Source organism: Colius striatus, chromosome 7, assembly GCF_028858725.1.
Source record: "Colius striatus isolate bColStr4 chromosome 7, bColStr4.1.hap1, whole genome shotgun sequence".
NCBI classification, from domain to species: Eukaryota; Metazoa; Chordata; class Aves; order Coliiformes; family Coliidae; genus Colius; species Colius striatus.
In genome coordinates, this window is record NC_084765.1 from 17,238,765 (window position 1) to 17,265,804 (window position 27,040).

The window sequence follows — 27,040 nt, forward strand, 5'->3', positions numbered from 1 at the left end:
AAGAAAGCACAGCATTCACTATAGTCACTGTGTATCTCTGTATGAGAAAAACAAATCTCAAGAGTCTGACAGTTAATATTACTATATTTTTTTCCTGTTTATACAAAATATACAGATATATTCTCTCACGTCTAATATCTCTGAAATTCTTAAGTCTTAGAATGAAATCCATAGTAACTAAAACTGTAACTGCCTATAACTTACCTAAAACTCATTTCCTAACTCATGCAGTTACAGACATAAGAGCAGCTACGCTTGTAAACACTCTGTTCCCTCTAACCTGCCCTCATGATGTCAAGATTGTAATTATGGAGATAAGCACTGATCCTCTTCTGATACCTCCATGGAGTTTGCTTAGTGTTTTAATCAGGTTGGCTCAGAAACTTCTATCATTTAATCACTAAAACTTTGTTGCACGTACATACAGTATAAAGAAACTGAGTTTCCTGAAAGAGGCTACATCTGGATATCATTCATTATAAACTGATGTATCTATACATAAGCTTTGTACAGAGTGGGCATGTATCTGACATTCTAGATGCTGAATGCTTATAATGTCATGTACATGCACTTCTTCTGCTGAAAGGCCTGTACAAGAGGCAATGAAAAACATCTAATCCCTTCGGCTTCCTCCAAGAACCTTACACCCTTCTCCCTGAAAAAAAACCCAAACCAAACCTATGTCAATAGACTATTTAGAGACTCAATGCGGTTTTATTTAAAAACAAAACAAAAACCCAAAAATGAAGAAAGGAGGTGAATTTACTCTTCTTTTAAAAGAAAACAAACAAAACAAAACCATGCCTTCTCAGATTTGGCTTCTTTTCTAGTGGCATGAACAAGTGAATGATGATTTGCCTCTCTAGTGGTTTTGTAGGTTAACTTGAATTCTGCTCCCAGCAGAGGAAGTGGTGGTAGGGGTACAGCAGGAATGTTACAGCCCTTATTTTCAGCTGGGTGACTTTCAGCTGGCATCAAATTTATTCCTTCAATGCCTCCCAATCAATTATATCCTGTAGTACTCATTTTTCTGAGTATGAAGACGCAAGCAAAAAAATGAGGCCGTTCCCATTCAAAGTAGATGCTAGGATAGTGTGGGAAAAATAAGCTGGTGCTATATTTGGAGCGTTCCTAATTGCACTGTTCTATTTCCAGCTGCCAAAATCTGCACTAGAATTTTAATTAAGGGCTAAATTCATGCAGCAGATCCTAACAACAGGAAACAGTTATGCTATTTAAATAGGCTTTCAAACGATCAGATCTTATCTCCCAAGGCAGCACTCGGGTGAATATTAAAGCTGCTTTTGTTCCTCTGGAAAAGGCTGCAATTGCTCAGCAAGCTGAAGGTCAGCAGCTCCACTCTGGAAAACTACTGACACCCACGCAGCTGCCCTGAGCACAGGCCGGGCAAGGTAAAGAAGCCGTTTCCCTACACACATAGCACCCTCTGGCAGAAGACCCAGTGGGGAGTCCTACGCGGCCCCTCACGCAAGGCCTCTGCCCGCCTCCCTGCCCGTAGCGCGGGGCTTTGCCTCAGGCCGCCGGGAAGAGCCGCCTCCCGACACAAGATGTCGGCCCCGCGGGCCCGCGCCGCCCGCAGCCCCTCCTCAGAGCCGCGGCGCCCCCTAGCGGGCGCGGCGCTCCCCGCAGCGCTCTGCTCCGCTGCGGCGGCCGCAGAGCACGAGGGCGCACGCGCGAGAACGGCCGCGCGCTCCCCCCGCCGCGCTACCAGTGGGTCGACGTGCGCGTGCGCAGGAGGGCGGGGCCGGGCTGCGACGCGTTGCCGCCGGCGCGCCCGTCGCGGGGGCGGGGCCGCGGCCGAGGCCGGGGTCAGGGTCAGCTGACGCGTGGGACTCGCACTGAGTGACGGTTAGCGGCGGCCGGCGGAGCGGCAGCGGGAGTGCCGGCGGCCTGGCGGGGCGGAAGGCGGGGTCTCGGCCCGGGGGACGCGCTATGGCGACCACCGTCAGCACCCAGCGCGGCCCGGTGAGTGCCGCGGGGCCGTCGAGCGGTGCAGGGCCCGGCTTGCGCTCCTCTGGGCTTCAGCTTCTCTTCCCCTCGGCCCGGCTGCCGCCAGTGGGCCGCGGTGGGAGGGCGGCTCGCCTTTCTGGTCTGCCCTCCTTCCCCGGCCGCGGCACGGGGCAGAGGGGAGCAGAAAGGAAAGAGCTGTCTTCTGCAGGCTGTCGTGATAAAGAGAGAGGGACAGGGACAGCTTGCATCTTGTCCCGGGTCTCCGCCTTGCCAGAAGGCTTGGCGAAAGTCCCTCCCGCCTGCCCTTAGGCTTTGGAGAGACTGTTCGGCCCGTTCTTTGTCTTAGGGCCTTCCAAAGGAAGGAACGGATTAAATTGAACCAGAGCTAAACCTCTTTCTGTTTGAGGCAGGGTAGAGCTTTCTGCTTTCACGGTTGGGTTGGGCAGACTGAAGTAGCTGTCTCTGAAATTGCCACCGGAAACGTGCTGGAAGACACATGTGACGGTAGCATGTAGGCTTGTGCGTTGGGGGGAAGAACGGAGCAGTTTTAAAACAATTTCACAGTCTTCTGGGGTTTAGTGTTGATAATTTATTGGGAATGTGTCATTGTCTAGTTTTACCCTCGAGCTATCTTACCCCCCACCGGGATGTTTTGCTGTGCGGTGTGTGACTGCGGTATAACATCAGCAGTCTGTTGATAGGCTGTTCCTCCTCTCTGGAAGAATCTAGTAGTAATTGACAATATGATGTTACTCTGCAGGTGAAATAAGTTTTTCTTAAACAGTCGATTAAAACCACTGTAGTTTATTTTCTAGAAACAGCTACTTTTTTGTTATTCGTTTATGCAACCTTGAAAGACCGGAGCAGTGAAATATTAAACTGCTAATCTTGAAAAGCTGCATCACTGGCTGTTGTTTTCAAGACCATCATAAGATCATTTTTAATTCCTTATCTGATCTTCCAGAGTAGATTCCTTTTACAATGAATTGTGACGGTGGAATAAAAGTTTTAAGTGGAGAATTAAGATTAAAAAGGTGAATTAAGTGTTTTGTTTTCTTTCGATGGTGTCATGCAAGACAATGACTTCTTTTCTAGCTGTGTTTCTTGTGGATCAGGTAGCTGCTTTCTTTACCGGCTCGGTGTTTGGGAGTTGATGGTGTGATTGCCTGCAGATAGAATTCTGTCTGTATCGAAGAGATTTTGCTCAAAATGATGTAGATACCTGAGAAGTACTCAGAGGTTATTTAAAAGTAACTTCACTTATTTTGAGGTGATTGAGGGAATTGATGTGGGTAGAAGGAATCGGTACAAAATGATTTGGCTAAAGCTGAGCAGTAGGCCTAACTGCAGTCCTGGTTTGCAGAGAGATGAAATTCTGCAGATGTTTCTATCTCTGAAACAGAATACCATTTCTTTTTGAGATAAGTTTTACTTGCCTGTTGTGCAAAACATCTTGCTGGGTTTGATGGGAGTACTTTCAATACCTGCTTGTTTTAGTTTGGTGACATCCTCTTCCTGGGTTGACATAAGAGTTTTAGTGAGAATCTTCTCAGACATGGATATAATCTTGCAGATGTTTGGCTGTAATAACTGCCTAATCATTCTTAAATGTTTTCAAGGAACTGCATCTCAACACTTAGTATGTTATTCTTCTAGATGACTTATTTTACAGGGGTGCATGGATAATTCTAAAATCTTTTGGCAGTATTTTGTTACTTCAAATTGTTTTTAGACTGATAAATGAAAAAGTGTATGATGATTTATTTTATACAACTTTATCTTACAGTTTTATTTCCTTCTGTGTTCATAACATTGTTGTGCATGCTTTTCTTCCTTGCTGTGACTTCAGAGATTTGCATGTTTTCAAAATGAGTTAATAAATTATGCAATATTAAACTGCTGTCACAGGTAAAGATGTTACTATGGAACATGCCAGTCTTTCTTAGTTATCTGAAGAGCAGAAGATAGAATTCTGCTTGTTTCTATTTGTATAGCTGCATTGCAAATGAATAGCCACTAAATGGTGCTAAAGGATTGGGAAACATTTTCTCTTTAGTGCTACAGGGAACAGTTTTGTCTCTTTCTGTTTGAAGAGGCAAGAAAATCAACCTATTTCATGCAGGTAAGAAATAAACTGCGCTGCTGTACTGTAGCTAGTGCCATTTGTGTGCTTTTTATTTTGTGACAATACTTATCGGGTGAATAATTATAATTTCTGAATGCTGGTTAGCTTTATTAAAAACAGAAACTGGAATTTATCCTGTCTGTTACTGGTAAAAAATATACTAGGATGTGGATTTACCTGTCTGTTTTCAGCATGTTGTGGAACAAAATAGCATTTTAAATCTAAACTGTAGCTGAATTATGTTTTTCGAGGTGAGAGGTAGTAGTAAATGGTTTGATCAGACTTCAGGTTAAGTCTGAGTCACCTTATATTTGTGATTCCTTAGCTAGCCAAGCACGAATTAATCTCCATGGTTATTCACCATGCTGGCAAATATGTCAGGTCTTTGAAAATTAGATCAAGTACCATGCTGCGAGTACTTCAGTATCGTCTCCTAATTTCCCTGATAATCACTACTCTGATGACTGGAAATGAGGAAACTATATTTATGATTACTTCTATTTTCTTGTCCTAATACTGTTATGTAACTAGTAAAGTCTTACTGTCTCTCATTTTATTTGAAGCTTTGTGGCCCTTCAAAACTTTTATATCTTTTTCTGAATGAGAGAGACAAAGAAGCAATTCCTGTTTATATTGTCCAGTGTTGATATGTGTTATGCTGTCATGCAGGCAATTTTGAATACAAAATCCCATCACCAAAATAATTGTGTTGATAATTCTGAGTATAATTGAGTATTTTATTGAAATTTCATTAAGACATATTGTTGCAATCAAATTCAGAATTTGTTTGAAAAGTTGAAGGAGTAAGGTGTTATCAAGTGTTTCTAAGCAAAATGTGAATTATTTTTTATGTGGTGTGATCTGATATCTGGAGTGTGTTCCTTTATCAGAAAAGCATTGGTAACGCTTTGGAGTTCTTGCTGTCTAAAGGATAAGTATCTTAAGGCACTAAGTGGCTTATTTTCTGTTGCACTCAATGGCATTTTCTTCGAAGTGAGACTTGGAGGAAAGAAAGATCTTTATGGGAGTGTTCAATTGTGAAGTAGAAAAAAATAAGTCTTTTTGAGAAATTGAGGGCAATTATTCCTCTACTTAGTGTTAATCCCAGTATGTATTCATAGGTTTCCTTGTTTTTAGCCTTTTCTATGGCTTTTCTTGATGTTATTTCTCTTTTGAGTGCAGCAGTTATGCTACATGTTCTTGAATTCGAGTTCTCTATGGATAGTTTTTATCTCACGTTTGTATAAAATAGCTCCTGCCATTCTTGACAGGAATCCAAATTATTAGTTTTGGGAAGAAGGGAATCTTTTTTTTGATTGCAGTCAAATCGTGCATATTAATTTCTTCAGTAAAACTAGCTTTTATTTTTTCTCTATCAGTTTTGCTTTTGCACTGTGGAATATATTTTGCAGATAGGTAAATGTTAATGTCTTGGACAAACTTAGATGTGCTTGTGGCAGAATACTTAGTCAAGACTAAATATAGGCAGTGTACTTGGTGAAAACAGAAAATATTATTAGGGTGATGACTGTAGAGTCATAAAGCCTTTACAGGTAGACATATGGGAGCAACTGAAGTGGTGAAGTAGATGGGAAATTTCTGGAAACAGGAAAAAATATTAAGAATGGGAGATGTCTGGTACCTTGCAGTCCATGACACTTTTTTTTGTGAAATTAAAACAAAAGACAAAGAAAAAATAAAGCAACAACAAAAAACCAAATGGCAAAAATCTGTAAATGTAATAAACTGTAATAAATCTGTAAATGTAATAAACTTCCATGCTGTTACATTTTTTCCTTTGTCCGTCTCTAAATTGAAATGATGAAGTAGAGTCTTTGGCTAGAGTAGTCTAGAATTACTCTAGAGTAATTCTAGAGTAGTTTGACTGGGAATTTGTCTTACTGGAATGTGAGTCCAATAGAATAGAATCCTAGAACAGTTCAGGTTAGAAGGGAGATCAGCAGGCTATGTAGTCAAACCTCTTGCCAAAACATGGTCAAATTTTTATTTAGACCAGCTTCCTAAGGGCTTTGTCCGGCAGAATCTTCAAAACATCTAAAGTGAGAGTTTTTGCAGTCTTCCTGGAGAACTTGTTCCTGTCCATGGTTGTCTCTGTGGTGTTTTGGGGTTTTTTGTTTGTTTGTTTTGGGTTTTTTCCTGTCCTTACCCTTGATTCAGTTTGGCAGTTGAAGTCTCCTTTCTTCTTGGCATGCATCTCAGAAGAGAAACTGCTTCTGTTTTCTTAATGACCCCCTCATAGATACTATGCTGCAAGGTGCATCATAAGTTTCTTCTGCTGTGAACAAATCATCAGCCTATCCTCACGAGTTTTGTGCTATAGTCCTTTTCATGGACCATCTTGGTGCATCTCTGCTGGGCTCACTCAAGTTTATAATTTTTCATGTACTGCTGGGCCCCAAATGGATCACAGTGTTCCAGCTGTGTCTAATGAGAATGAGTAAAAGGAAACAATTGCTTTCCTCAGCCTACTGGCTAGGCTTTTGTTGACCTAGTGTACTGTGCTTCCATTGTTGAGTCTGCTCAACAGTGTCCCCGTTCAGCTTGTTGTCCACCAGGGCCCACATGTTTTTCTCTGTAGAGCTGCAGCACTGCCAGTTGCTCCTCAGTCTGTACTGATGCCAGGGATTTTTCCTGTCCAAAGTACAGGACTTTGCTTTGTGTTGAACTTCATGAGATTATTGCCAGTGAATTCTTTTGTCTTGCTAGTTTCTGGGCCTATCCTCAAACTATACCAGTCATTTACCACAAAATTTGGTGTTATCCTCACAACCATTATGGATATAAAAACGTACCTTCAGTCTTCACCTTTGGTGACAAATATGGGAGAATATTAGACACATAGGTTAGTACAGACTCTGTAAACTTTGTTTTTAACCAGCCTCAGGTGTCATTATCCACCGAACGTCAGCTTCTGTGTTCAGTGACTCACAGCTTTTCATCTATCCAGTGGTCCACCTGTTTAGATTGTAATGACCCAGCTTTGGTACCGACTGCTCTTTCTTATTCATAAGTTCTAGTAATTTTATTGTGGAACGTAGTTTGGCTCATTGTTTTGTGGGGGTTTTTTTAATGCCTCAGTAAAGGCTGGCAATTCCTAGGCCCTATTTTCGCTTTATATGTCTAGAAATGGCTTCCAGAAGGACTTGCTTTATGAATTTCTTAGGAACTGAAGTGAAACTGACCTACGTATGGTTCCTCAGGTCATATTTCTTGGCCTTTGGAAAGCTGAGTAGGAGATGTGCGTTACTGTAGTTGTAGAGGGCTTCCTCGAATTTCCACAACTTTTCAAAGATGATAGAGATGATCCTTGAAAAAAAAAAGTCAGCTAGCTGTTCCAGGACCTCTGAATGTGTTCAGTCTTGTCCCATTTTTTTTTCTTTAGTGTGCAAAACACAAAATACTAATTTCAAGTTCTCTCTTATTTACTCATTCCTTGTTTAAAACAGTAAAACACTTAAAAGTTATAAGCGTTCTCATTTAGAGTAGCTAGGCATTTAAAGCTCTTTAAACTTCCTTGAAACATAACGTGAGTTTCTTGATAATTGCTGGTGTAGAAACCTTAGTTATGGTTCTCTGAATGTATGGTGCCTTGGCATATTCTTCTGTATGTTGGGGCATTTCTGATTGTCCTTGTCTCTGTGTTCCATTTCCCTCCCTTACCAGTACTCATATGATCAGTTACTGAGGTAAGTATCCTGATGACTTCCCCTCCTCTTTCCTTTACCTCCAACCCTATTTCAATTTCCTCCTTGGCACCATTTGATGTCCCACAAGAAATGGGGATAAAAAGAAACAGGAAGGTGAGACTGATACAGTCCCAATTAGTTCAAATAGCAATAGAACATCACACTCCCTTAAACTGGAAGAAATTGAGATGCAATTTTTATGCCTGTAGCATTTTACTTTGAAGATCCTCACAACTAGCTCATAGTTGGTTTTAACAGATAGGAAGGACAATATTATTCTGTTTGTAGATAGTTCATTTTGATACCCAATGTTGTCAAAGTTTATTAGGATTTACAAGGCAGGCTTATTTTTTATGAATCCTTGCTCAACATCTGTTTTCTGAATTGTAGTTCTGTCATAGCCCTGTCATGTTGCTGTCTTGCATGAAAATAGAGGTATAATAAAATTCAAATGTTAGATGGAATTAATCTTTTATTCTACAGTTAATGACAGAGCAGGTTTAAATTTCAGACTTGTCCTTAAATACTGTTATAGTAGACAGAATTGCATTTGTTTTAAAGGGAGTGCTGAGTAGGATCAATGCTATAAGCTTGTCTCCTTGCTTTAAAAACAAAGTGTGGTATAGCTCTGGTTATGTAACTTTGTATTTTTGATTCAGGTTTAGAGGTGTTAACTATGTGCCTCTTACATTCTTTGAGGAAAACATAAATCAGCCTGGTTTTACAGATAAAAAGATTGCAGATTACTGATTTGTCTCCATCAACTGATTGTTAGCATAACAAGTTACTGAGTAGTCTATTTTCCTCAATAAACATCTCTCCTGGATATTTTACTGAATATATCACCAGGACTTCTGTACCACACCCTCCCCTCCCTTCCCCTCCCAACAGTCCTTAGCTTTTTTGATAAAAGTTACTTTCTGTAATGTTTCCTGTTGCCAGGATCCTGATCAGATAGTGATAGTCATACAAAACATGATTTGGCAAGAGCTGCAATTTCTGTCTCTCAAGATATCTAAGTGGTATCTGATCTTCAAAAGCTATGCCCTAGAGGCCTGTTAACTTCTTAAGTTACATTGTGTAGGCATGCGTCTGCTGTAGAAACAATTGAGTCATCTTGCCTTGGATTGCAGCATAAAAACTGCACTGTCTTGATGCAGTGGACAGTTCTGCATTAAATATCTGAGCAACCCTATAGACAACAGAAATGAGTGCAGCTTAATGCCACTCTATCTGCTTTTTGAATTTTATTATTATAGTATGGTTATTATTTTAATGTTATAATCTCTCTCAATGTTTTGTTGATAATAGTCACTGAGCATTTAAAACCTAGAAACAACTCAAGTTATTGAATTGACAAGTAGTAGATAGAAACTTTCCCTCTTCTACTGTAAAGCTAACAGAAATTACATGATCACTGCCAATTCATGCTGGCACATGTGACAGTTCCTGTAGTATTTTTCTACTTTGAGTTTTTTCTCACAGTACTTTCTTGTGATAAACCAGACCTTGATTTCCTTCATTGTTGTTTTGTGTATGGTGGAATTTTTCCCCCAAATTTCCCCAAAGCTGGCTGTGTTTAACATTGGAAAAGCAATAGGGCATCTTAGGTCAAAGGATTCTTGGTTACATTGAAGGATTTGGTTCATAGGAAACATTGTCTTTATGATTTGCCTTGAAGGTGACTGAAAATGACCCTTTCAAATGAAAACAATGTGCTGTGTTTTGTCACAAGTGATGAATAAGTAAAAGAGCTGGGTGTTATCAGATGTCATGTGTGAGTAGGATGTAAAACTTAGTAGCTATTACTTTTGTATGGACTTCTTAGGTATTTAGTTGCAGAGCAGCCTTGGCTCTGTATGTCCTACTATTTTTTTTTTTCCAAAGGCTCATGTTGGAGAGCGTTAGTTTTGAAAACAAGTAGAAGAACATTTTCTACAGGAGTTTGCAGTTTTGTCATTTAATTAGTTCTTTTTTCATGCTGTCAAAACTAGACTAAATTCTGCTGAATGTCCTTGCTAAGGTTTTATTTGATTTATATTATTCTTTTCATTATGAAAGCATAAGACCTAAGTTTAAAGTTTTTGGGTTTTTTTTTCTTTAAGGTATATGTTGGTGAGCTTCCTCAAGATTTTCTTCGCATTACCCCAACCCAGCAGCAGCAGCAAATCCAACTGGATGCCCAGGCAGCTCAGCAACTACAGTATGGAGGACCAATGGGTACAGTAGGCAGACTCAGTATCACTGTAGTGCAGGTATAAATTGTGTCATCTTTGTACAATTAAGTAATTGTTGTTAATTGATACAATTAATCCTTTTTGATTGGAGGATACAAAAAGATTTTGTGGTGCAATTTGTTACTGAATTACTTGTATGTAGGGAATAAGTAATTTTAGAAGTTTTTGTTGCTTCCTGTTCCTGTACATCAGTATTTTGTTTCATAGCTGTGTTGTGCGTGATGCAGAAATTTCCTGTACACCTTGCTATTATAGCACATAATCAAATAAACTCATAGGGTTTTTTACAGTGAACAAGTTTCTCTGGAAACTTCTATTAAGAAAGCTTCCTGTAGAAATACAATATTGGAAAACATTACCAATTTTGAGAGTATTACTGGGAACCTCAGTTACCTTATATATTTTTCCTTAAGTGACTGCTCTGTTCCATCCCATTTCCCTCTAGTGCATTTGCTGTTTTTCCTAGTGCTTTCTGCAGGCTTTTTAAGCACAAATGTGGAGTCCTCCTTATTTTCTACTTCCTCTTTTCCCTTGTTATCCTTTCTTTTTTCTCTTGGCAGTACTGTATTACTGCATTCCTTATGCATAAGATTTCAGGTTTTGAAACTTGTCTGTCTTAACACATTTCTGTTTATCTATATTACCATACCAGATGCACTTTATGTTAACATACTTTATCTGTTTACAAGTGTGGTTTCCAAGTAATTCTTTAAAAAGATACCAAATAGATATTTAGCACCAAGCCTGGAATAGTATGCATGTGGTTACAGTTTCCATTCTGAGGTCCTTACTGGGAAGTAAACCTATACAGGACCTCTCAGGAATAAAGACTGATCTTTCCTTTCTGTGTCTTCCACTGGTCAGTTTACTCCTTCACAGCTAATATCCTTCCTTTGAAAATTGGGGAGAGTGATGCTTTTTCAAAGCTTATTACTTCTGAGATAAAGCCTGAGTGGAAGGAATCCTCATTGACCTGTTAGCTCTGCTGTTCCACATTGAGAACATACTGAGCTGCATCTTCACTGCAAAGGTGCATCACTGGCTTATTTCCAACGTGGTGTCCTCCAAGACCCTCGAGTCCTTTTCTTCAAAGCTGCCCTTTAACCAGTTAGCCCACAGTCTGTAGTCATGCATATGGTTTTTCTCAGGGCATAATGTTGCATTTTCATTTGAACTTTGAGATTTCTATCTGCACACTACTCCAGCCTGTACTTCTGAATGGCAGTACAACCCTGTGTTGGCCCAGGACAGTCTTCTTTACTTGCCTGGAGTTTATGCAAGAATGCTATGGGAATCTTGGCTGTGTATTGAGGCATATGGCATTCTTGAGAAGGCTTACAGTGGCATGGTTAACTTGTGGAGCATGAAAAGCTGACTGAAATATTTTGCAATTAAATATGTGTTGATAAAATATGTAGAGCAGCATACCTTAATTCTGCTACTAGTAAACAGGTGGAACATCATAAAATGCTTTTGGAAATGTTTTTTATTGTGTTTTTTTCCATGCAGATATTTAGGAATGGTGGTGAGCTTGGCTAAGAATGGTTGATTGCATCCTCTTAAATTACTAGACAGACAATTTATATGCTTGTCTTTCTTTTGGTTAAATTTTATGATAAACTAATTAATCTTAGGACTACAGAGTCTACAGAGAGCATAATTTAGGTGCTAGCTTTCCTACCTTAATTGTTAATCTCACATTTAAATATAAGAATAAAAAATAATTTACCGTGGGGGTGATGGAGCCCAGGCACAGGCTGCCCAGAGGGGTCATTGGATTCTCCTTCCTTGGAGGTCTTCAAAACCCACCTGGGCATGTTCCTATGCAACCTGATCTAGGTTGACTTCTGCAGGGGAGTTGACTAGATGATCTTTAAAGGTCCCTTCCAATCCTACCTTTCTATGATTCTATGATTTACAAGAAACAATTGGAGACCTTTCTCAATAGCCTGTATGAAGTGCCTTCCTGTCCTCAAGCAGGTCTACGTACCTGCCTAGCTTAGTGTCATCTGTGAATTTACTGAGGGTGCATTCAATCCCCTCATCCAGATCATTGATAAAGATGTTAAACAGGCCCCAGCACTGAGCCCTAAGGAACACCACTGATCACAGGCCGCCAAGTGGACTGAATTCCTTTCACCATGGCTCTCGGCCCAACTGTCCAGCCAGTTTTTCACTCATCTCATAGTAGGCCCATCCAAGCCATAGGCAGCCAGTTTCTCCAGGAGGATGCTGTGGAAGACTGTGCCAAAGGCCTTACTGAAGTCCAGGAAGACCACATCCACAGCTTTTCCCTCATCCACTGAGTGGATCATCTTCTTATAGAAGGAGATCAGATTGATCAAACAGGACCTGCCCTTCATAAAGTCTAAACCCTTGGTTATCCTGTATGTGCCTCAGGATGGCACTCAGGATAATGTGTTCCATGACCCCTCCCTGGCACTGAGGTCAGGCTAACAGACCTGTAGTTCCCAGGATAGTTTCAGCTATGGTGAAGATGTGCATTTTTTTACAACAGACAGGTTAAAAAGAGACTCCCTTTTCAAGGTGTCTCAGATAGTAATTAACTTCTTATGTTAACATAAATGTTATATACTTAGAAGCTTTCTTACTTTTTCCAGGCAAAGTTGGCAAAGAACTACGGAATGACCCGAATGGATCCTTATTGTCGAATACGGCTGGGATATGCTGTGTATGAGACTCCGACAGCGCATAATGGAGCCAAGAACCCTCGCTGGAACAAAGTTATTCAGTGCACTGTTCCCCCTAGTGTGGACTCTTTTTATCTAGAGATATTTGATGAGGTCAGAACTGCTATGTAATTTCCTCCTTCCTCCCCTCTCATGTCTGAACCGGGGTTTGGGTGAGATATTCCAAAAAAAGGATCAAGTTACTAAAGACTTTTTCTTAGCTGTGTGCTCTCTGGGAAATTATGAGTGTTTTTTGGGATGCTAAGATCAGCAATGTGTATGGCTTCACTGTTTCCCAAGAAAGTCAGAGCTGTTACTTTTCCTTTGGTAGCTGATAAGAGCACTAGCAGGGTTCCCTGTAGAGGAAAAGAAGCAAAAATGTCTGAGTGGTGTTTAGGCTCCTCTTCCCTATCAGAATGCCCTACAGCTTAATTTTCTGTACCACTTATATTAAAAATAGCCTTTTAAACAATGCTGTTTAACTCAGAAATTCTTCAGTGATACTGTAACCCAGAAGAAGCTTAAATACTGAAAAGAAAAATTTGTCAAATAGAGACTGTGTGTAGTTACTAGGATTTCTTATTAGAAACTAAGAGGCTACAGCTGAAGCTAAAGTGTGTGGTTTGCCTTCCTTTTTTTTTTTTTTGATGCATCTTACTGTATGTAGCAAACCTGAGGTCTGCTACATTACAGTAAGATGTGGTCATTACAAAAGTGAAGCTTTTGGATCCTATTTTGTGGGCTTATATTGGTTGAAGTGTCTGTTGCATTGCTGCAGCAGGAGTGGCAGATTTCTGCGGTTCACAGGCTCTTGTGGTAGTGTAAACAGAAGCTGTTCACATTCATTGAGTGGCCTCTGATATGATGTCACTAGATTCACACAGACTATGCTGATGTTAGTATGTTGTGTATCTAGAAGTGTCTTACTTCAGGTTTTCAGTTCCTTATTAAATATCTGTAATGAATCCATCATCCTGCTTACAGCATCATCACAGAATGGTGGGGTTGGAAGGGACTTTTGAAGATCATCTAGTCCAACCTCCCTGCCAAAGTAGGTCCACCTAGATCAGGTGACTCAGGAATGCATCCAGGTGGGTTTTGACTTGATAATATTTTTAACTTGGTAATGTTTATTTTTTAATTGTGTTCCAGCGGGCTTTTTCAATGGATGACCGCATTGCCTGGACACATATTACAATTCCCGAGTCTCTGAAACAAGGAAATGTGGAGGATGAGTGGTACAGCCTGAGTGGAAGGCAGGGTGATGACAAGGAAGGAATGATTAATCTGGTGATGTCATACACGGTAAGACAAGTTTGGGATAGGAGGAAGAGGGAGTCGCTTTTTGGGTAATGGGACGGAGCTACTTTAAAGTAGAAGTGGTCCCATTGTACCTTGCTGTGTGTTTGTGTGTTAGCATTTAAAATAGCATACTTAACTTTGGGAATAGCAGTCAAGAATGTTAGTTAAGACAGTAAATACTTTTTGGTGAGGTAGTAAATAGGTATTTATCTAGTTTTGGAATTACAAAAACTCAGCTTAATCTTGTGCTAATAGAAGTATAACAAAGAAATCCTCATTCAACTGTTCCATTGTCATCTCTAGTTTAATAAAAATAATTCTATAAAACCTTCATAGAATCTTTTTGTCCCTTGTAAATCTTGAGAAATTCATTTGACTTTAAAACAATGGATCAAACTGAAGAAAAATTGTGATAATAAGAAGGAATGAACTTAAATGGATATTTTGTTTAAAGTACTGGTTTACTTCAAAAATAATTGATGTAAACTGAAATTTGCTTTCAGGAGCAGTACACCACTTTGAATAAAAAATCATATTTGCTGTAAGATTTCATTTGTGATAAATATGTTGTATATTCATTTCACAAGAATGTGTCATGAAAACTGATCAAACTCATATTGTAAAATTTATCAAAATCTTGCAAAAGGCTAGTTTGATGTGATGTGTTGATATCTATTTACAGGCAAATTAATTGCCACTTAAAATGATGGTAGTTCAGTTAATTTGCCAGAGATTTTGCTTAATATAGATTAGAACTTAGTAAAGTCATATTAAACATAGAATCATAGAGTGACAGAAGTTGCAAGGAACCCCTAGAGATCATCCAGTCCAACCCCCTGCTAAAGCAGATTCATCTCAATCAGGTCGCACAGGAATGCTTCCAGGTGGGTTTGAAAACCTCCAGAGAAGGAGACTCCACACCCTCCCTGGGCAGCCTGTGCCAGTGCTCCATCACCTTTATAGTAAAGATGATTTTCCTTGTGTTTAAGTGGGACGTCTTGTGTTCCAGCTCATGTCCATTACGCCAAACATGGGATGTGGATTTGCGATGTAGGGATTCATTTGCAAATACTATTTTAATGGTTTTAATTGCTGGTTTAGTGTTTTCTATTTCCTGAGTTTTTCTAATCTGTTCTAACGTGTGCTTTTTCTGTGAAGTCTTTGCCAGCTGCCATGATGATGCAGCCCCAGCCAGTGGTCCTGATGCCCACTGTATATCAGCAAGGAGTTGGATATGTGCCAATAGCAGGTAGGTTTTCTCACCTTGAAGGCTCATAAAACTTCAGAAGAAGGGTTTTGCAGAAATAACTACTAAGTTTCTCTTAGCTTTCTTTACATTCTAAAAAATAGAAGTGATTTTGTCCTTAACCAGTTCTCCCCTGATACATTTTTGAGAGAAGAGTGAAGAAATTGAATTTAGGTCTACTTTCATCCTTGTACTCTGTTTAAGGGAGCTATGTGAGTTTGATTAAATGGGTTAAATGACTGTCAAGTTGGAACAAGTGGTTTGAAGACTTCTCTTCTTGAGTATTTATTTTAGACTTGACATGAAGTTGCTTAGTAAGTATCTATCAGGCTATACTCTAATGTGTGCTTATTTAAATGGTGGCAATCCATGTGTGAAACTGTTCAGACTTAGCACATTAAATGATTTGTGCTGCTTGTGCTGCAGCTTAAATAGTCCATAGAGGGATTGACTCTTCTGTGGTCTTTTAAGAGACTTTGTTGGAAACTTGCTACACAGCATATGAAGTCTGTAGCACAGGGAATGAAAAATGTTAGGGAGCTCTAACTATGTGACTACAGCAAGAAGAGCTAAAGCAAGCATTGCCACTGTATGTTTTTTCTATCAAAGATGGAAAGTTTAGAGTACATAAATTAGCTTGAATTTGCCATGCTTAGATAAATTATAAGTTCAGTTGGTTTTTTTGTGTGTTTCATTGGCAGCTCTTAAAAGCTCCAGTTTGTGGCATGGACATTTATTCACTAGTATGTGTGCTACTTAAGAAAAGTAAAATATAGATGTATATATTTTATATGGGACATAATTGCAGTGCTAAGGACTGTCACAACAGGTGCTTTTTTAAAAAAAAAGACTCAATTGCTGATTGAATTAATTAAAAAAAACTTCTCAATGGAAGACTGTAACCTAAAGAATCATTCCTCCTGTTTTATATTTAGTTATTTTAGAGCAAAACATGGAAAAGTTTTAGTTGCATGCCTTATTCACTGATAAAAATACAGTATTTGCTTCCTTTAAAGTGCTTTTAGTCTCTGTAGCGTAATTCTCAGGATTTAATCTTGCTTGCTTTGCCAATGAACTAGTTTCATTGACAAATTGTCTGTGCATCCTGAAGTGTTATTCGATTGTGGTAAGCCAGACTTAACGTGTAGCTTTTCTGTGCTTGAACTAGATGCCACATCAGTTTTGCTTGTATGTCCCTCTTTATTGAAGCAGTCAGTGAACTTCAAACATATTTATCTTGTGTGTGGCTAAAAGAAAAACAGTAGCTGAGGTAGTACGTACTTTTATTAGAGCAATGTAATAGAAGGTGATGTAGAATTTCTTGACCAGATAAAAATGTGAATAGTTTTACTGCAAAATTACTGTGCAAGACAGAAATAAAGGAGAGGCTGGTGTCAGATATACTTGGAGCTAGACATAGAACTGAAAAGACAAAAGAGAGAACTTATACTTGACATTCAAAATTGCAAAAAATAAAGTACTGTGGTGTATCTCAGTGTTTAAGTCTTGATGTTCAGTAAATTTTGTATTTACCCTGCATATTTTCAGTAATGTTAAAGCTGCTTTGACAAGTGAAGAAATAACTAATATTTATGAAGTGATAGTAATACATGACATTTTGCATATTAGAATTTACCTCTCTAACAAATCTGTTGAACTGTATGTTGGGAATTTGTCCTTCTTCAAAGTTCCAGTATGTTTGTTACTGCTATGATAGTCTTCTGTATTAAAAAAACCTTTCTGATCTGTAAGTTAGGTTTTTAAAAAACATGATGAAATCCCACCCCTCAATTTGAATTTTTTTTTGTTCTGGGAAAGCTTGACTTTATGAAAGCCAAACTTACTATGGGCCACCTTTGACTTGTTTCTGATTATTTCAAGAAAATATTACTGTGCTTTTTGTTTACTGTTATAAAATTTTTGTGAGCACTATAAAAATTTTTCAAAGTACTGTGAATTTTAAAACTTCGACCTGTTCACTGGTCAATAATTCACCAATGCTTGGTTAGGTTTGGACTTTGAAAATTACTTGACTTCAGAATACTTTCACCATTTCATACACTTAATTGTGTGGCTTAATAAAAGTAATTTCAAAATATAAAGGGAACAAATAATGTATCTTGGAAGACATGGAGTATTGTCAGAATGTTTTCTATATACTGAACTAGCCACTCCTCCTAAATTCAATAAACTCTTGCAGAAAGGTGCATGAAAACTACTGCCTTTCCTCATCCAACTGAATGAATTGTATCTTCTGGGGAAACTGTGCGTACATGTCCTTTGGAAAGAAAGCAGAGTTTTCTCTCTTGTTGAGACTGCTTCAAGAAGTGCAATGGTAGAACAGGAATACGTTAACTTTTTTGCACCTTCTTGGTTCAGGTGTTTTTCTTATCTGGTTAAGGGAGCGTAGTCACAGAATCTCAGGGGTTGGAAGGGACCTTGAAAGATCATCTAGTCCAACCCCCCTGCCAGAGCAAGACCACCTAGAGTAAGTAGGTCACATGGGAACTCATCCAGGTGGGTTTTGAATATCTCCAGAGGAGACTCAACGACCCATCTGTGCAGCCCATTCCAGTGATCCACCACCCTTGCAGTGAAGAAATTATTCCTTGTATTTCTTTGGAACCTCTTATGTAGTCAATAAGCAAATTCTGTTTGTATCCTTCAGCAGAGTAAAAAATCAGCGCTGAATAGATTTATTACATGTGAAATGGAGGAGATTCTGCTGTTGGGCAAGACTGTCAGAATCTCAGTCTTACCTATGGTGGAAATACAGTGGGTGAACTAAAATGCTTATTCAGTTTAACTGTTATTTGTTAACTGTGCAAAGTAATTGTGCTTTAAAGAGAGACAGTGTTAAGTCCAATTAGCTGTGTCACAAAGGCTAAACTCTTTTCTTTAACAGAAAACTTCTGTTCAAAGTTGAGTATCAAGTAACTTTCTAATTAAGGCCAAAATAACTAATTCCTCTTCCACATCTGTCATACAAGCTGAGGTAAATAGTAGTAGCAAGCGACTAGTCACTAGTTTGAAATGCCTTCACAAGTAGTGTTTTTTCCCCCACATTTGATGGTAAATGTTAGAGAGATGCAATTAAAGCAGAAATGGATGGATAATATTTTTGCACCATGTTAATTTCAAGAGTTTTAAAGACTAAAAACTACTGACAATAGTGCTGGTTTCTGCCTATGGATTGGTTTTGGAAAATTTGGACTTGGCAATCCTGTTACTATTTTAAAAGTTGAATGTACCTACTATCTCTTCCTGTGTCTTTTTCTAAACGTTATTCACTTTAGGCTGTAGAATTTTCTAGTATACTAGTTGCTTACAGTCAAAGCTGATCTTCTTGATAGTATATCAAAGACAGTGTGTTGAAGAAAGCTGGTTCTGTTAACAAGCTATATTTATTCTCAGCAAAGTATTCATGGAATAAATAGGGAATCTGTTTGTTCTTATAATCAACTGTATAAAAAGTAGGTTAAAACCCCATGTGTTTCAGGGCCCTGTTAGAGTCCAGAATATCATTTTTCATTGAGGCAAATTTGAGTGCAGCTGTGGTTTACTCTCTTGGCTGTCTATTTACAGATCTTTATGAGTTAGCTTTTGAAGTTACTAGTATTTGTTGAGAAAACCATGGGTGTATGTTGTCCTTTGTGGGCTACAAAATACAGTCCTTGCTGCAAACACCTGGTGATTTACTTAATTTGGTAACATTTCCTGTAATTGTTACCTCTGTAAAAACACCACATTTAGGAAACTTATTCAGAGTGCTGAAGCAGATTAGTTGAGAGACTGAATCATAACAGCAATTGGGTTTTGACATTAAGTAGTTAGGTTTTACTCGATTGCCTTGATTTATCCAACTTTCACCTTTGGAAGCTGAATGATTCATTTCCTTTTAAAAATAGATTAATATTTCTTTCCCATGTCTTATCCCTTTCCCCTTGTCCCTTCATTTTCACCTGTCTTTAGGGCTTGAGTACTTTGCTCTGGGTAAGTTTCCAAGCTCTTTTCTCACTCTTGTCCTCATTGACTCCAGAGATTTTGCATGAACACATCTAAACAGCTTTATTTGTTACAGCAGACTGTATCACAAGGTATTGCCACTTGGATGTCACAACAGAGCAATTTAATGTCTCTTCTGGAAATTGCTAAAGCCTCTCTAACCTTTTAGAAAGTCTTTAAAGGTATCTACTCAGCTTCAAGCTATAGTGATTAAAGTAATTTTTGATAAGTGTTGATGGGTGAGATGTGATGTTAATATTCTTCTGAAACTATTGTATGTCAGTGAGCTATTCTAGGTAATAGCAATGGTTTCCTAGAAATGAAACTTTAATCTTGCTGTTGTTCTCTACTGCAGGGTTTGGGGAGAAGCAGGTAATATCATGACTTTAGTAAATAAACAGTTCTGCAATGACATAGAGAAGGCAGCATACCAGTAGCCTTCTGTTAGTCTTCTAATAAGCCCTTTGTGAAACATACACTTTGACTGAAAAAAAAGAGCATCATATCTTTCATGCACATCTATTTAGATCCATGTCAAGTTAAGCATCTGCCTCGAACTCTAAAGGCAAATTGTCCTACAGGAAATAAATTTTCCTTCAATTTAGACTTGATTTGCTGTGACAGCTTTGATCTTGAATTGTTTAAAGCAATTGACATCCTTAACTTTGATAGAAGTAGCGGTCCTCAGTCAAGTGTGTTCAGAAAATTCTAAAGGTACTCATTGTGGGATAAAATGTCATTTTTTGATGCTCTGAATTTTGGAGAGATACTGTAAGTAAAACTGAGGTGGTTGTCACAATGTATTTGGTTTATTCAGAGCACTGGAATTGTACAATTTTTCTCTGAGTCTATATGCTTCACTTTTCTGGTAGTCTGCAAAGAAGCAGCACTGACTTTTTTTTTTTTCCTGAAGCAGTATCGTTAAAAATATTTGTGTATTTTAAAGGTGATACTGTTTTCTTCCTTTAAAGAAAGATTTGTGCTGAGAAGGTTCCTGAGTTTATTCTGAGAAGGTCTATTCATCGGACAGAATAATGAGTTAAGAAATTAAACATAAAGGGCACAGCTAAAGAAGTCAATAAAATGTGTGTAATGCCTTGTGTGCAGTTAGAAAAAGTTTATCCTTTCAGTTCTGCTTTAATGCTTCTGTTGCTGCTCGTAGCAATTGACTCGCTATTATACATACTTGTGTTGTATTGGAATGTCACTGCTTGTGCCAGCATGTCTGCCATTGCCTTTTCACTGAGTTGGAAAACAGTGCTCCATTCTTCTGATTTGTAACACTTGCCTAATAGATAATCTGAGAGCAACACAGGAGTGTGCAAGTCCATTGAGAGAGGATTCTTATGTGGTTTAGTTTCAGTTTTCACCTGTTAGTGAAATGCAAAGCAGTTTTTTAATGAACATTGATAATTTTGAAGGTCATTGTAACTTTCTGTAGTGACTGTGTATATATTTGCTAAGTATTAGTGTGTAGTTCTTGAAATTAATGCTCAAATCTTTCTTACTATTCTATAAATCAGAAATTATGGATGCTTTTTAGCCTGAGTGAAGAACAAAGCAGAAAAACAAGATGCTCCTTAAATTGATATTTTTATAGCTTGAATGTTGAATTTTGTGAAAAGTAAGCATCTGTTGTGACTGCATTTATTAAAATTCATTGATACAAACTTCCATTTGCATATGGTGGTGTTGTAGATAGAATAAACATTCTAGAACTGTACAAGCTGAGAAAATGGATTTTTGAAAATCATTAGTGAAAAGCAACACTATCAAGAAATTTATTATCTCCAAAATGGAATATTTTAATTGAAAATATATCTCGAATACTGCCTATAGAGATGTCTGGCTCCATAATTATCATGTTTTGATGAAATCAGTCAAGAAACCTGGAATGGTCTTGATTTTTTCTTTTCCTTTTTTTTTTTTGACACTGATGGCACTGAAACTTCATTAATAAGTTGTAGGATATTGTAGTACTCAAAGTGAGCCTCAAGTTTTGTTTGGATTAATAATTTAAGCTGGTCTCTTGTATGGACAGTTCCTGTACAACTTAGACTGATTGTTTTGAGTAATTTTAGGGTGCTAATGACTTACTGAAGAATTTTGGGAAACTTACCTGAAGTTAAATGTAACTTCCATTGCTCTGTTCTTTCAGGTGCTCTGCAACTTTATTTTTTCAGGCTATGCGTCTTTGTTCACCTCTTGGAAATGCTTAGATTTTTATAGGAAGTGTGAGGAATGAGCTGAGGCTTGTTGAACCTATAGAAGAGGCAATCTGAAATGCTGCTGGATGTGACCTACTGGGTAAAGTGTATTTGCAGTGTTGATGAGGACTACACAGTGGTTTGCCTCCAGGGTTCACATGTGGTCAGACTCGTCATATGGTCAAACACATAGTGCCAGACAGAATTTAGGGATTAATAATCCAGATGGCATGGGAAGCTCTAGAGCTAAAGGTTGAATTATTGTGGAAGAGGCAATAGAAATCCTCAGTAGCAGTATGATGCAGAGACGTGATTCTAGTGTATAAGGAGTAAATTTATTGTAAGAGAGACGTTTCTTTAGTTACCAGTAGGAACTTTTTCAACCTGTGCGTTAGACTTGAAGCACTTAGGTTCCTTTTTTGCTTCTATTACAATGGGAATTTTAAAATCCAATATAGGAAAACATTGATAAGTATGGAGATGCTCACAGATGAGTAATGCCTCCCTTCAGATAGGATAGAAGTCCGTGTTGAGGAAAGAAGCAGCAAAGAGTACATTGGATAAAATAATGGTTGCAATATGCACAGTCAAAATGTATTCAATAACCTTGTCAACCAGGGATGATGTAAGTTAGGATGGATTTAGCTAGTCCAACCTTGAATATGAATTTTAATATAGCATGTTTAAAGCTGATGGTAAAAAGATAATCACTGGGAGGCTAAAATATTTATACAGGTTAATCAGAAATGTCACGCTCGATTTAAATAGTTTACATGTTAGGCATAATCTTGAGGAGACAAAGTAAGTATTGAAATTGCTCTTTGCTCTTTTTTTTTTTAGGAGATGTTAAGTCTGAATGGAAGTACTATAATACAGTTGCAATAGGTTTGATCATTTTAAGCATTATGCTAAGAGATCAGGCTGCTGAGAGGCCCACCTGAAAATTATGTCAGGTGTAGATCTTTGTTATGCTTTTTGAGATTAGAATGAGCTGATATGACTAACTAGGTAAAATTTAGGAAGCAGTGACATGGTTATGTAGGGAAGTTGTACCTTAGAAATATTAGGTATATGAGAATGTGTGTAAGAGTGATGTGGTCTGTGTATATGGCCTGTCAGCAGAGTTTTGAAATTGTTACTGCTAAGGACTCATCATATGATATTCTGATACAATAATGGACCTCTTGTGTTTTAATAACTATTTTGAAAAGCTGATGAATAGATAAAAATAAGTGATGAGTCATCTCATTGGCCAAGAAGGCCAATGGCATCCTGGGGTGCATCAAGAAGAGTGTGGCCAGCAGTTCAAGGGAGATTCTGCTCCTCCTCTACTCTGCCCTGGTGAGGCCTCATCTGGAGTACTGTGTGCAGTTCTGGGCTCCTCAGCTCAATAGGGACAGAGAACTTCTGGAGAGAGTCCAGCGCAGGGCCACCAAGATGATCAGGGGACTGGAGCATCTTTCATATGAGGAAAGGCTGCGGGAACTGGGGCTGTTTAGTCTGGAGAAGAGGAGACTAAGGGACGATCTTATTAACATTTACAATTATCTAAAGGGTGGGTGTCAGGAGGTTTGGACATCCCTTTTTTCTATAGTAGCTAACAACAGGACAAGGGGTAATGGGATGAAGCTGGAACACAAAAAGTTCCACTTAAACATCAGAAAAAACTATTTCACTGTTGAGACGAGGGAGCCCTGGCACAGGCTGCACAGAGGGGTTGTGGAGGCTCCTTCCTTGGAGGTCTTCAAGACGCACCTGGATATGTTCCTATGCGACCTGATCTAGGTGACCCTGCTTCTGCAGGGGGATTGGACTAGGTGATCTCTAAAGGACCCTTCCAACCCCTACCATTCTACGATTCTATGATCTTGTAATGAAGGGAGGCCTTTGATGGGATTTATCATGTTTTTAAAAGACTTATTAAAGGAGGGGACTACAGACAATTCGTCAGAACAAAACCTCTTAGCAATTTTTTTAAATCTCCAATTGCAGCAGGTTGTAGGAAGATGTCGTTATAGGAAATGGGAAATAAATCCCATATTAAGGCTGGTGTTAAAATATTAGGTGTAAAGAAAAATCTTAACAATTACATATTTGGTGACAATTTATTGATTCATCATTAATACATAAAGATCTCAGGATTATTGTAGACTGTTCTATTAAAATAGCAGGTGACTAATGTTTGAAACAGTGGATAAAATGCTTGAAAGCAAATAGAGGACAAATACAAAACCTCTGTAGTGCTGCTGTATGAAACATTGCCAAGTTAATGTCTGGATACAGGCAGTTTGCCCTGCCTTAGAAACAGAACAGCAGATACGAAAGAGACACAAGTGTGAGATGAGGATAATCAAGGCTCTGGAACTACTTAGAGAAGAATTAAAATATGCCATTTTTCTTAAGTGATAACAAAAGTGATATATGCAGTACCTCATTTCAGTTTTATTTTAAAAAATGGTAGTTTTTTCAGCAATGCTTAATGGTGACAATTGTTAAGTGATGAAAAGGGACTTTTTTCCTAGTAAATCCTTTTAACTGGAATTAGAAAACTCATTTTCCAAAGTTGCCTTTATAAACTGATAATGCTTTAATTTTTCACACACATACAAGAAACTCATCAAAAAGTCAGATTAGTTTTGTCCTCTGGCAGAGGAACAAGGAAAAGCGGAGTGTGCTCCCATAGGGCAAAGAGGAATTGCTCTATTGTCACTTTGTGACTTTGCAGACTGAACTTCAACATTTGCTTCAAAGTGTGGTCCACTCTTCTAGTGGATCCAAGTACTTTAGTTTCCTTTGAATGCAATGGAAATTGCATTTGTTGAATTTCTGAATATCAGTTACATATATTGCTGGTGTGAAACCATCTTTTTCATCAAAACATAAGTACACGAGGAACTAGGATATGATGGCCGTGGGGTGAAGCCAACAACTGCACCTTTCTGTGATGTGCTTAGTGATCTGTTAGTGGTTCATGTGTAAACCTGGTCAATTCAAGTTGTACCTGACTTTGAGCTGTAGCTGTTGCCAATCTGTAATTTAACAATTCTAGAACGTTACTTTGACAGAGAACCTGTTCCAGAAAACTATGTTCTGATTGCAACAGTCTAGGTATAATCTCTGCAATCTTTTTTTCTCAGAGTGTGTTTAAAAAAAAAAAACAACCACACTTTAAAATGCTGAAATTGGTGAGTTGGGGTGAGTCATGAGCCACTTTCTTCTTCAAAATCATTATTTGTTGGGGTTTTAAATTCCCGCCCCCCCCCCCCCCCCCATTTATGTATGTTCTGTTTTTCTGTTTTCTTCTGTGTTTTTGCCTGCAGGGATGCCTGCAGTCTGTAATCCAGGCATGGTACCGGTGGCAATACCACCTCCTGCGGTCAACCCTCAGCACCTGTGTAATGAAGAGGACCTGAAATCTATCCAGGACATGTTTCCCAACATGGACAGGGAAGTAATCCGTTCAGTGCTAGAAGCTCAGAGGGGAAACAAGGATGCAGCTATCAACTCCTTGCTTCAGATGGCTGAAGAATCATAGATCCTCACTTCCTACATAGTCCCTGTCCTCGATGCCACAAGTTTTTACTTGCCAAGCCAGGGATTTAGCTAGAGGAAGAATTTCCCAAAGCTTTCTGTTAGCGCATCCTATGTGAACGGTTTTACCCCTTTTGTCCTTGGACGTTTGAGTCTTTTTCACTTTCTTTCTCAATCTGTCCACACTCAATTTAGCTCACGTTCAACAATATAGCATCGAAGCATCTTTACTATCAGCTGTGCCCTGTGTGGCTGTATTCTGATGGGGTGGGGAGTAATGCTGCTTTTTTCTTTCCCCTTTTCATAAACTTGTTCTTACAAAGTAACTCTATGCAGTACAGGAATTACTACTGTTTGTTAGATTGAAAAAAAAAAAAATCCATGGAGAGTTTGCTCTTTAAACATAACTGATTTCTTGACATATTTTAGGTTTCATCAAGCTGCCTCATTTCTGCCAGAAATTAAAAGAAAGACCCATTCCTGTCCTGTGGTGTTTAGTTATCGCTGTGAATATATTCAGCTGTTTCTGACTGAAGATTTTTAATTTAGTAAGCTACATTTCTTAGGTTGCACTGTTGGTATTTATAATGAGCATCTTCTATTCCATCTAGTCATCAGGCACCAATGCAATATACCATCTGTCGTGCTTTTGAGGCTTTATCCTCCCCTACAGTATTGTTATGTATCTGTAAAATCTGAACGGGTAACTTTTACTCATACAGTGTATATTGCTTTAGCAGAGAACAGGACTGAGCGTTAACATACTCCGACATTAATTGCACTCTTTACTACTTCTGCATTCCCATGGCTATTTGAAAGGATAAACGCAGAAGAAAGGTTTTTATATCTGGAAAGTTATTGAAGATGAAAACAGTTATTTAAGGTGGTGTCTTACATTAAAGAAGCAGAAATTCATGATCTGGTTATAAGACTTCTTTCTTTACACATATATTTCAGCAAAATTATCGTCTTGTATTAGAGTAACTACTATTGTAATTTCTCTTGTGATCCAAAATAAGAAGCATTAAAATAGCTTCAGAATCTTTGAATGGCATTATTAGTTGCTCAGTGACTTGTCAGACTACAGTTGCTGTAGTCAATTTATTATTATTTGATGCAGATGGAAAAAAAATCATGTGAGAAAATTTAAACATATCTGAGTGACAGTCTGAACCTCGGAGAGGAGGTCGGAAGTTGCTTGTATTTAATATTAGTGTTATTTTTTCAGGTAACAGTTCATTTTAGAGCTGCAGAATCTTACAGTATGCACCAGTTGGAAAAAATTCTGCGATGTCTGTTTTTGTAGATGGCAAAGTAAAGCACTTTAAATAGTATGCACCAGTTTATTTTTCCAGTGATGTGCAATGTTGCTGATTTATCTTTTTAATGTTTTATTTCAGATACTTTCTGCAATAGCCATAGAGCTCTGTATTTGCAAGAGTTGGAATGAATGTACATTTGAAATCTAGGCTCTTGAGTGATTCATGAAAACATTAAAGCCAGGCTTGGAATTAGGGAAAAGGGACCTGAATTCTCTTCTTCCCCATACTTTGTTTCATGTCCCGTGCTTAAAATATTTTTTTTTAATCTGCTGAAAAGCTGAATTTTACATTCAAGAAGCCTTTAGGTAGCACTGACAGTAAAGCATGAATATTTATTTTTTTATGATTAAAAGTGATACTGAAACTTCTAAAATACAGCACCAAAATCATCCCAGTTGCTGACCTTTTAAAACTGTCTTTTGATAATGTAAAATTTTAAGTTTTATTATGAATCGATCCCTTACCATCTTAAATCTACTATTGAAAGCATAAGTGTCTTGATGCATCCTCCAACTGGCTTTTCATTAATGAGATTCAAGGCTATCATTGCCGTGTGCTTTAGGTGTAGAGTCACAACATTTTTATTTTCTTAAATAAAATGGGTGTTCTTCCAGAAACAAGTCTTACCCCATCCCTACAATCGTAAGAATTTTGTGATTGAGTAGATGTAGAGGCATTTGGTCAATATTGTGCTATA

General features: G+C 38.3%; 1 protein-coding gene across 1 annotated transcript; it reads left to right on the forward strand.

Annotated features, from left to right (window-relative positions):
- The first annotated feature begins 1,814 nt into the window (after positions 1-1,814).
- Positions 1,815-26,489, forward strand: TOLLIP (toll interacting protein). Its single transcript, XM_061999330.1, has 6 exons — positions 1,815-1,986; positions 9,909-10,058; positions 12,662-12,844; positions 13,883-14,035; positions 15,191-15,281; positions 24,811-26,489. Exons 1-6 carry the CDS (start codon positions 1,954-1,956, stop codon positions 25,023-25,025), a joined length of 825 nt encoding a protein of 274 aa, XP_061855314.1. The 5' UTR covers positions 1,815-1,953; the 3' UTR covers positions 25,026-26,489.
- Positions 26,490-27,040: the final 551 nt, after the last annotated feature.

What these genes read in the sequence shown, in the direction of transcription:
- TOLLIP (XM_061999330.1), top strand. Translation starts at nt 1,954, where the DNA reads ATGGCGACCACCGTCAGCACCCAGCGCGGCCCG. An exon ending in ATCTAGAGATATTTGATGAG is followed by an intron (nt 12,845 to 13,882) that starts GTCAGAACTGCT and finishes ATTGTGTTCCAG; the next exon opens with CGGGCTTTTTCAATGGATGA. An exon ending in ATCTGGTGATGTCATACACG is followed by an intron (nt 14,036 to 15,190) that starts GTAAGACAAGTT and finishes TTTTCTGTGAAG; the next exon opens with TCTTTGCCAGCTGCCATGAT.